Source organism: Pleurodeles waltl, chromosome 12, assembly GCF_031143425.1.
Source record: "Pleurodeles waltl isolate 20211129_DDA chromosome 12, aPleWal1.hap1.20221129, whole genome shotgun sequence".
NCBI lineage: Eukaryota > Metazoa > Chordata > Amphibia > Caudata > Salamandridae > Pleurodeles > Pleurodeles waltl.
Window position 1 is genome coordinate 654,846,665 of NC_090451.1, and position 11,955 is coordinate 654,858,619.

The 11,955-nt window shown below is 42.1% G+C and overlaps 1 protein-coding gene across 2 annotated transcripts in view; it reads right to left on the reverse strand.

Annotated features, from left to right (window-relative positions):
* Nucleotides 1–10,290, reverse strand: part of TUFT1 (tuftelin 1) — a 52,566-nt gene extending 42,276 nt beyond the window's left edge. Inside the window, exon 1 of one of the 2 annotated variants that reach the window (XM_069218328.1) lies at nt 10,101–10,290. In XM_069218328.1, the coding sequence (XP_069074429.1) occupies nt 10,101–10,157 (57 nt within the window). In that variant the 5' untranslated portion in view covers nt 10,158–10,290. The remainder of the gene's footprint in view (nt 1–10,100) is intronic. The other variant, XM_069218327.1, reaches the window with a different exon arrangement.
* Nucleotides 10,291–11,955: the final 1,665 nt, after the last annotated feature.

Below are 11,955 nucleotides of genomic sequence, written 5' to 3' on the forward strand. Positions count from 1 at the left end.
AATGTTGACATTCCCAGCCAAGAAGGTTTTTTAAATTTACAATGAAAAAAAAAAATCAGTTTTCAAATTTTGCCCAAAAAATAATAAAAAACGCAATATCTATATTTTACCCAACCAGCTAGCCTTTTGATTGACATGAATGACAAACCAGTCACAGTTTAGGATATTAGATTACCAGAGCACCAGTGAGTGAAAGAAATTCTCAGGTTATGGAGCAGCATGTTCAGTTAAGGCAGCAGAACGAGAACCCCACCAGTGTGATTTTTGGGCTATGTCTGCACACGATTGGGGCAAAAAGTACATTTCATTTTCTTGTGCCTCAAGAACACTAAATCGACGCCACCATGTCTGAATGAGAACATTAACTTTTGTAAAAAATTAAACTGCCCATGGCTCTACTACAGCACGGGAGCTCAACTAAACAACTTTCATCCGTGCCTATTGTAACACTCGTACCTTTCAGCAACACCTTCTGCTTAAGCACAGCTACAAGTTAATGACATCATGAAAGCATCATGCCTATGGTGCCCATCACGTGCACCCAATGCTTCCCATCTAGACAACACTACAACCCCACTAAATTGCAGCCATGTACTCTACTAAAGCCTTTGGAACCCGATCGCTATCTAAGCGCTTCACAGCCTCGTCAGGAGTTGGAGCGCTAGCTACAACACTAGACATTGCATCAACCATGTTGAACAAATACAATTACGTGGATGGGATCCCATCCTTTACTAAACCGCATTACACGAGAAACTGTTTGCAGCAGGTCTTCTTCTCCGACGTGTCCTACTTGCATATGGCTCTTCAGCATAGAGTGCACCAATATGTTCAATTAATAATTCAGCAGATGGATTTCTACCTTCAAGGGCACTGACCATCTTAAGACTTCAACCAAAGGCCTGGGTACGGTACCATAGCCACATACACTTGTGTCCCGTAGGATGAATATGGAAACTCCACGTCTTCCCATTGAGATCCATGACAGATGAAATATTGGTATCCTTCAGGGAACGGCGCTTCCACACCAGCCTGGCCTCAATCCTGATAAACGGAACCCCACAGGCAATTCTCTGTGTCCTCTGTCATGAGAGAGGGGGTACCACATCGTATTGTAGTTACATTTAACTTCATACCAATTGGATGAGACCACAGAAAAAGGGTTAGTGGTACTTTCGTAAGAAATATAAAAACAACTGTCCCAATTTGCGATGTGGGGTGTAAACCATGGCATTTATGCCAGTGCTCTCAGATTAGGCAACACAGATTAAAAGTGGTTCTCAGGAGATTGGGCAAATGCAATGGGAGAACACGTGTCACAGTCCAGAGCTGATAAGATGTTAAGAAGCCGGCAGCCTTCTGTCAACGCATGTTTCAGGTGTACCCCTTGAAAGGGAAAAAGGAAAAAAAAAAGCAACTGAACATTAATTGCGTTACCGCCTTGATATGACTTGACCCAAAAATTATCAGTTTGAAGATTAGATTAAAATCACGTTTGAGTTGGGAAGGAAGGAGGCCCTGGCAGTGGGCCAGCTTGGTTTCACCACCAAAGACGTTACAGAAGGGAACACATCTTTAAGAGTTGTTGGCAAAGTTTGCCATGAACAGGAGCTGTGGGGCAGCACTCCATGCACGCCCCCACCCACCTCCTCCCGTTTGAAACAAAGGCTGTTTACTGCCCATGCAGTGCAGGGGAGTAAGGCATCTCAGCAAAAGATGGGGAACAAAAAATATTGAGTTTGATGGATTTGAGAACCCCCTTCGCCTCGAGTTGGATGAAGGAAGTAATGACGGGGAAGGGCCCTCCATGCTTGGTACGCCCTAGTACCAGTGAAGCTGGTCTTGTTTTGAGTGGCACAGTGAACAAAAAACACAACGGACTGGAATGTGACACAAATAATTACCAGTTTTTGAGATTCATTCAAGCATTACACCCATCATTTTATCTTCCTCAATGAAGGAAAGCCTCCTTGCCAACTGGTCTTGCTGGAAAATGGCCTTAACCTTGACTTGATGACAGAGGGGCCTAACCCATGGTTGCAAGAGCAGATGGTGACAGGATCTCCCTGCGCCAGGAGCCAGTCGGTACCAGGGATGAGAAGCACCACTCTGGTCCCTCCCAATGAAACAAGTGATCATGCATGTAGCACTGCTTTACACAACTTACAGGCATGACATGAAAGAAACCTCGGAAGAAAATTATTTATGCAGTTGGTTTTATTTTAATAACCCCCCCCCATGGAGTATTCGCTGATGCAGACGGCCGCTTTTAAGCTCTTAATGAAGCCATGTACACACCATGGGAAGGACGTCTGCTTTGTTTACCACTACAGTAACCATCCGAATGACGTCCAACCTCAGAGGCTGTGTTGTCCCATCGCGAGGATACAGGTTTCCATAGCAAGGAACCTTCCCGACACTCCAAATTGGCATGAACGGATATTTCTGGTTAATGCCATCGCTACACATTCCCGAGTACATTGGAATTACCGGTTTGATGTTTGCTACCACTGTGGAACCTAAACTAACGCCTAAGGGTGCAGGAGCCCGGGGCAAAGCAGTACCATTTCACAACACTTACCGTCAGGAGCATGGTTCTCTCGATGATTACTCTGATGTTACTGCCGAAAACCCCCACCATATCCAGTACGGACGATTGCTCACCAGACTTGCAGTACCGAAAATGCATTGTTTTGAGGTTGTGTTTATATTAATGTGACAGATCATTTTGCTACTAGTGCTAATCATGTATGTTTTTAGAAAAACTAAAATGTATTTAATCAAGACAGCTAAAAATCGGTGTGCGTTTAACACCTGTAACAAGCACGTACCCAGATGTAAGTACCAGACTAAACTGAAAAACAGCGGCACTTGTGCAATCGCCATATTTCCTTCGATGTGATTTTGTGCTTCTGACTGCTAAAAATATGTCATAAATGGCTGCTTTTGGCACTATGAATTGCCATACTCCGATAGTTTAACCTGAAGTTGCTGCCTACTGTCTAGATCCTTAAAGGTTTATTGCTCATTTTTTTCTACGGGTGTAAAACATTTAAGGTGTGAAGAATAATCATGTTCTTACCTAACTGCAGCAGAGGCAATTGTTAAAAGATTATCTCTCACACCAATAGGCTTGAGAGTTCTGCTTTGCCAGCGCGACAAATATTGCCCAAAGAAGCATTTTATAATTGCTCGTTTAACTTTTGTTATTCAAATAAAAAACGGACTTCGGAGTTAAGCAGAACTTAGTCTGCAGGCTGTTGGTTAATCACGGAGGTGTATCGACAAGGTTAGGCTATTCTGTGAAAACAGGCAACCAATCTCCAACAACTTTAGGATATGCTCCTAGATGGCAACGAGAAACAAGCATTTGCAATGCAATGGGTCTCGCGTTTGCTCGTGTTAGAGCTGATAGGTGAAAAGTTGGGTTAGGAGTTTACAGCGCTATCGGCAAAAGTGCACTTATGTACGTAACCCGAAAAAATGCAATTAACTGTGTAAAGCGCTCGACTTCTGGCAAGCGGAATCGCGCTAGGAAAAGAGAGAAAAAGTAGTCCATGAGCCGGACAGAAAACAGCGAGCCTCGCATGTTTTCTGTACTTGGTCGATGCGCTCGAGGAGGGCTAGCCACCGGAAACGGCATGACATGTATGCCTTCGACTAATGAAAGCAAGCAGATTTTAATAGGCAAGCCCACGAACCAATGAAAAACACTGACGTGACGTTGACAGGGCTCCGAGCCCTTTTCTAATAGCTAAAGCGTCTCGCTAGCGATACACATGCGCGAGCGCATGCGACGCAGGCTCGACCCTAAAAAGCAAGCCATTCACAGTTAAATCATGGAATACTAAAACGTGAAAAGAAACTCACTAGTTCTGCTTTCAAATTCCTTTGCATTTTACATCAGGCAGGTTTATTTTTGGCTTCGACCATCTCTGGTGCCACAATCTTCTCAGCATCTGTATATCTGTTGATGAGTTGTGAACAAACATGGCGCGCGTTTATCAAGGGAAAGCAGACATGATGCTCGAATGAACAGCAAGCAGTCTACAGGACACGCAACAGTGGAGAGCGATAGTGGAGACCATTGCACAACAGAACACACAATGACAAATAGTATACACTTTGAAAAAGAGGTCCCTTGATAGCTCCCAGCGTATTTAGTTCTCATGACGTCAAGCAGATGAGGCTTGGTGCAGATCTTCCTGGCTGAAAGGGTTGTACATAACCAAGCACATTATAACTTTCAGTGCCGGGCTTTCGAGTGTTGATCAGAACTGGAATTATGATGCTGCACAGGCAGAATTAGGGTGGGAAAGCAGTGTTAGATTGCAAAGGAGACAAAAGGCATAGAATTGAGATGCCCAGTGAAAAAGTCATATAGAGAGATCATGGGCAGATTTGAATACGTAAGTGAGCAATTTGTAGAGGTCTAATTTTAAACGTAAAGAAAACCTACCGGCTCACAAAAAGATTTGGGGTGATGTGGAGAATGTAAAAGACATCTTGGGTGGACATATGAGCACTTAAGAGGTAAGCAATTAATGAAACAGGATGTCAATGAGGAAGCAGTAACCATGGTAGCCTAGTACTGAGCAAGGGAGGAAGAACCAAGGGCAGCTCGTACAGGAGTTCACTATTATTAGCCACATGTCACAGAAGGGAGACACCTGGCTGAGAGATTTGATTGCCAAAATTATTTCAGATGCATGCAGTGTCAAAGACACTGAGTTTAGCTCACGCTGCTACAGTTCACTCGTAGTGAAACTTAGCGGCAAAAGTGTAATTATCTACGTAACCGGCAAAAGTGCAATTAACTATGTAACAGGGTCGATGTCATGCAAAGCGCTCGACTTCTGCCAAGCGAGATCACGCTGCGAAAAAAGATAAAAAGTAGTCCACAAACCGGACGGAAAACAACGGGCCTCGTATGTTTTCAGTACTTCGTTGCTGCGCTCGAGGAGGGCTAACCACTGGAAAAATTATGACGTAAGCATGCCTTCCACCAATGACAGCAAGCAGATTTTAAAAGGCAAGCCCATGAACCAATGGACACTGACATGACAGGCACGGGGCTCCGAGCCCTTTTCTAACTACTAAAGCGTCTGGCAAGCGATACACATGCAACGCAGGCTCGACCCAAAAAAAAAAAAAAAAAGTTAAATGTGTTATTCTTAAAATGTAAATCTTAAGTTTCTCAAGATAATAATTAAATATTTACTAGTCCACAAGCATAAACGTTCATTTCGCTAACATCTACCAATCAGCTCTCAGGCCAAGATTTAAATCTTTAGTAATTCCCTTTGATAGTCATTCCAAAACAAAGGTTACAGGGAGGTTAAAATTAGGAAATAGCATAAAAAAAACTGAAATTCACAAAAAAAAAAATAATAATAATAATAATCAATAGGTCACAGGGACATTATAGTTAGGTTCAGAATTAGCAAGCACAAAACCACTGAAATTCAGCTGTTATAGTTATTGCAAGTAACTATAACTCGTGCCCTAGCCATGCACGGCTAATTACAGCGCATATTACATCACTCATGACATCTTCTAAGATATCACTGATAAGATCACTGTAATATTTCCAGTGAAATTGTTTATGAGAAAAGTGTGCATGGCTGGGCAATAGTTAGAGTTACCTTAGGGCAAGAATTATAGTTACCTGAAACGGATTTTGTGATTCTTACTGGTGCAAAGAAAAGCCAACATTTGCTTTGAATTACTGTAAAATGAAGGCGTAGTTTAAAAAAACGAAAAAAAAAAACAATCAGATAAAAAACCTTGAGCCATAAAAGCATTGGCAAGTAAAGTACTGACCTACTAGACACTGCGCTGAAGGGGCCATCTATTTAAGGAGGATGTGCACATGTGATAAGGTAAATATGCCATCATCCAGTTTAAGAAGGGTGAGCGTTTTTGCCAATGAAGGTAAGTTTGCCCTGTTAAGATCAAGACTATTTTATAAATGAGAATGTTGCACAAGTTTAATGATTTTCACTTAAAAAAATTATAATACATAGGCATAATATAGATATTGCAAATGATATGGACAACTAAGTTGCAGTGGAATTTAGTGTTATTTGTTTTTACCTTTGTGTTGTTTTAATTTTTTATTAAATGTTATCTGTGTTTACATTTGTTATACGTCACACTTTTCTTCAGTTTTTTTGCATTCGTTTTGATTGATATTTGTCTTTATGGTTTGATTGTGCGGCGCCCAGAAATGTTGCAGATATTATATACACATACACAAACCCACATACATATAGTGTTTATTAACAAGACTTCTTCTATCACAAGCTCAGATATGCCTTAAAGGGCAGTCTCAGCCAGTCGTGGGGGATTAAATTAACGTTTAAGTGGAAAAAATGTTGGGTTTTAAACTACATAGTATTAATTTGAGCTGGTGACGATTGTGTTCTTTCCTCAAAGTCTGGATTGAATTTTTTTGTCGTGCTTGAGCAATCTGTTTTAACCTGGCCAACACACATTGGCCAATATGCACGTCATAAATCTGAAACTCCTCCAGCAAAACTGATAAGTGATTCACAAAGCGAGTTTTACATGTTATAATGTAACATACAGAAACTGCACTTTCCAAATCCATAAGAGTATCTAAGAGAGCATCTCTGGACACTCCCAGGGCTACTTTAGTAGCAGGGAGTAATACAATGCAAATGAGGTTAACAGCAACACTCCCACAACTTTGTGCGCCTTTCCAAACATTTACAATATGTTTTGCCACATCTATCTACACTTCAAAATATTTATCACCCCACACTGCGGTTCCCTAACTGGACAAGAAATCTGTAGTACTTTCTAAACGACTCACATGTTTGATATTACAAGTGCATAAAAACTGATCCACACAAAAGTTTTTAAAAAAATAAAAAAATAAGCACCTACCCTCAAATGTCTAATTCCCGGAGGAGGGCGTAAACCAATACCAAAGGAAGTATAAAAATGGCAAGCATGACTTTAACAAAAAAAAAAAAAAAACACTCACGACCACACTCCCAGATGCTAAACAGCACAAAGAAAGCACTGTATTAGTACTAATGTGGGAAACGAAATGGCTACCAAGCGACGGAATACCATCTCTTGGGTATGTACTTTTATTCCGAAAAACAAGGATGCGTCATTCCTCCAAACCTGCCAAGGAATTACCAGGGACACTGGATTACCCTGTTTAACTCAGACGGGTGTGGCTGTCAACATCGAAACTGCCAATTTCACAAGAGCCCGCCACATTATCATTTATTTGCAGGAAGATTTTCTACTAGCATGGAGCCAGGTTTGTATGGCCATCAGCACTTTTATCAGTTCTTACGTAACAGAGTGCATTACGTTTCGAGGTGAATGTATGGCACACTCTCAGAAAGAGTAATAAAACAGGCCTCAGGTTTGTTATGTAGTAGGCAAGCATGTCGTGTCAGATGAGCATAAGAAAAATCTCATATTTATGAGGAAATGTAAGGTGGTTAGGCGTTGTGAACAGAACGTGTGTTGGGCGATTCGTATGTATCATGGATTTCCAGAGAAGGACAAGGCCATTGCTGGAATCTGGGCTCATCCACACAGTTATGCTACTGTCATTTGCAAAATATCTAATATCACAATTAGTTATGTTCTATGTGTACTGTATCGAAGCATTTATAGAGCATCTCATACTACTGTTGGTCCTAAAGCACGCTTCTGTAGAATCAAGGATTAGGTTATCCCGTATGATGTCCTTGGTCAGTCAGGAAAGCCTATGTCTCTAGTGTAGCCTGTGTGGAACATTAGGGTGCTGTGTTTCAGAGTTGTTCCCCTGTGATTTTGAGGTGCGGAACGGCGTCAGAAGAGCTCCTGGAGCCCGTCTTGCCCGACCTTTGTTGAAGTTAACTTGTAGGTGAGCACGAGTCCTGGGGAGCAGACAGAAATACAGCTCTTTGGAAATTGCTGTTTGCAGAGGATCCCTGGCCATATGATGGCGATTAAGTGGCCCCTTCAATAGATGCCCGTACTTGCAAGGCTTGATAATTCAGGAAAAAAACCTGCCTTCCCGTTCATTTGCGAGCAAGCGGAATGAGAAAGCTAAGTTTTGTATGGCAAGTCACCCACTCACTACACAGAGGACAGAAGTCAAAATGGGCAACAAAATGTTTTTAGCATAAAAACCCAAATCTTGCACTGCTATTAGTATAGTGCATGCACAAAATACAACTGGAAATTACACTTGAGCAGGAAATCTTAAATGTAAACAGCCACAGTCTCCAAACATAAGCTAATAGGACTCCTGCTGTGTTTGTGGAAATGAAACGGTCATCTAGTGTAGGGGGAAAACACTTCTATTTACTCTGCCCTGCATCTCTAAACATCAACAGGCATTCTAGAAAGTTGTTTTGTTTGATTGTGTCAACTGGAGTTTTGAAATGTTTTGAGACATAATTCGCCAGATGGGCCCTTAAATAACAACTTACTAACCAGTGCCAGTAACTACTTTCATTCCCATCTTGTTGAATGGCAACATCAAATAGTTTTTAAACCAGTGGCTAAGCTAAAATGTATAGGGTTGTTCCAATTTTCTAGAGACATTAGTCATTGTGAGGTGTGTTTTTCAGAGGATGCTGCTTAGTGTAAACCAAATGATTTAGTCCTTGCTAGAATTATTCGTAGGCTGTTCACTAATAGCAACAAAACGCTGCACCCCATGCAAAAACTGTTGATTAGCGAGTTAGCACAATGCTGCTTCCTTATGCTGAGACACACCCAGGATTCTTAGTGTAAACTGAACGGGTGTTGCTGAAAAGATCCAAATCAGGTGGCTCAGTGGGCTAATACACCCACTCCAATAATCTGTCTGACCTCATGGTGTTCCGGCAGTTCATTCAGCCTTTCATCCTTCGGCTGCATGAAAGGAGTAGCACTGATTTGGTTAGCAATAAACAATATGCTTTACAAATGCATATTACGTAACACTTCGAGTATGCGCACAAACAGCACCACTAAACAACTACTATGCACGCTTGGCCCCCCCTTCGGCCAAAATTCACTACTTTGAACAGCTTCTGTCCACGGAACACGGACACAGCCCATGACGATCAGGGTCAAACAAAGTTTCAAACTATGTAATTGAAGCCGATTTCTCCGAGCCTCAATGCAGCCTTGTAATTCCATTACCCTGCGTGTGATCTAAGACAATGCCAAGGCGCTAAGGTGTAACCAAACCCTTCGCTATTATGTTGTGTGACTTACGTCAAATGGTGTAACCCAACCCTACGCTAGACAATGGGGCAAATTCACCTCATGTATCGTAAGGTAACCCAGCTGTCTACGACAGAGCACCCCCTTCCCCGGACAAAGGTCATCTCTGCAATCATTATGTGACCGGGGCGCCTCTTGAAACCTCACTGCACTAAACAAGAATAGACAGAAAGCATATTGTGTCTATAATACCTGCGGGTAGTGCATCCAGGTTCTAGTGGAATTAAATTGTACCCCATCCCAGGACTCTGAAGGTGTTATCAACCGTCTTTATCACAATGCATTACCCTTTGTGCGTGCACTCTATGACATCAGCAGAAAATGCCACCTAAAGTATTACAAGCATTTTGCGGCCAATTAAGAACTTTTACCAAGTCTAAATAAAAATAGATGAAATTTGTACAATACCTGCCACTTTAAGATAGGACTATCATTGACATTATTCGTCACTTTAGGGTGCAAATTAAAAATCACTTAAATGTCAAAAATCACTAACACCTACTCACGAATGCCAATAAGAGGTTAAGAATAACTTTCAGAAGTACAGATCTTTTTAACGTGATCACTTTCTACAGAAACAAATAAATCCACGTCTACTTAGCGCTTCATCACCGCTGTGGGTAAAAAACACACAAGTCGAGGGGGAAAAAGCTGCTGCAAAAACAACAGCGCTAGCACGATTTTCTCCCACAGAATGAGAAAAAAAAGAACACCTAGAAACTGCAGGGTAGGGGTTTGGAGCAAACAGAGAAAAGTGCGTATTTTCTTGCGGCACACCTGGGCAGAGAGGGTTTGTGAGAGTCTGGTGATAACCAAATAAAGGCTAGCCGGCGCTCCTGCGAACTCACCGCGTCCGCCTCGGGCTTGAGCTGCTGCAGGGTGCACAGGCTGCGGGCGCCACTCATCCTCGCGCAGGGTCTGGGGGCGGACGCTGAGGGGGGCCGGGGACCGGGCGCTCTCCCGTCGCTGCCCGCACCGCACTCACCGGGACTCCGACTGGGCGACCGCGCGGACCTGCGCGAGGAGGAGAGCAGCTGTGAGTGACAGGAGCGTGCGACCCAACCCTCCGGGCGCCGATTGGCTGACGCCACCACCAACAGCAAGCGACGTAGCTTCCACTGTAATAGGGAACATAACTGCCATCTTGGTCTGGCATAGTTTTGGCTGTATCCAAAAAACATCATTAAGGTAAAAAAGGGACACACGCTTAAATTAGTGTTTTATATAAATACACGTAATTTAAATAGAAATTATGCTTTTAATTCCAAAGAGAACTAAGACTTAACATGAATATATCTTGACCAATAAAACACATCGTTTATTTGATCAGGTCGACAACCACAAAGCTAGTGTTATAATTGGTCTGTCTTGACAACCCAAGTGGTCCATGTTAAGAATAACTCGCTCCACTAAACGGGAAAAGGCTCACATCTCAAGATGGCCGCCGCCTTTACGTCTGGAATGTTGTAAGCGCTACCAGGAGCGATTGACACAAGTGCCTCTGAGGTTTCGGCTAAGCTCCGAGGTGCGATGCAGCAATGAACCACCGCTCACCTGGTCGGGCGCACCTTTCTGACTAGGATGACTCAGGAGGTTTCCGCCCAGACAGCAGCAGCGAGAGGAAAAGCTCCTGTTACCTCATCAGTAGTAGTCAGGGATGAAGGATGTCTCACTGATAGAGGTTTTCTAAGTATCACTGGCCCTGTGCATCTATAAATAATTGTAAAGTGTAATTCGAAAATGGACAAAGTAGCCCCGGCATACATTATAAGGATATTGTAAGTCACCAAGGAGTTCCATATAGACGAACATGACCAAAGGCAGCAGGCATTGTGACGTCAGAACTCGGCTGTAATAACTTATAATAGTCGAGTTCTGACGTCTTTTCTTTATAAAACTGATTGAGTGCGTTACTGGTCAGAGATTATAAAGGAATTTGAGAAATGCAATTATCCAGGGAATACATATCCCTAAGTATTATAAAAAGCTTAATATCACTGGCGAGATGTACAAGTGCTTTGCAGCGACATGCTACTCCAGAACCCTGGGTTAGAGGGAAATAAATATGAAATTGTTCAACCCTGCCAAGTTTCTCAGGTCCATGCAGGATGAGCAGCTCCAGTTCCTGTATTTTTCTTTGTATTCTAGGGCTTGTTTATTCCACTATAAAACTGGGACTACAAGCCCCAGAATAAAAATTTAAAAAAATGTGGACTGGAGCAATGCATCACACACATGGACAAGGGAAACTTGGCATCTATGATTAGTACAGTTATTCTAGTGTTTTGAATCAGGATAGATTAACTTAATGGGATTAGTACAGGAAATGCGTGAGAATGTAACTTTATATAGTGCTTACATTCCCTGATGAATCGTCAATAATATTGAGAGTGGTCAACATGTTCATGTGTTAGTTGGATGAGTAGGTAGATAGATTAAAAAGCAAGTATGTGACTTCCTTGTAGTTTAAAACGTTTGGAATGAGTCACAGAGTAGAGTAAAGGAAGATATGGACCTTTTTTTACACATATATACATGTATATTGACCAAAGACATATGCACATTATACACACAGAGCATAAACTAAATATGTATGTATGTGTGTGTATGTGTGTGTGTGTGTGTGTATGTGTAAATATATATAATTATTTTTTTTTCTTTCACGGAAAAAACATTAAATAAACTATCCTTGATAAAACAGAA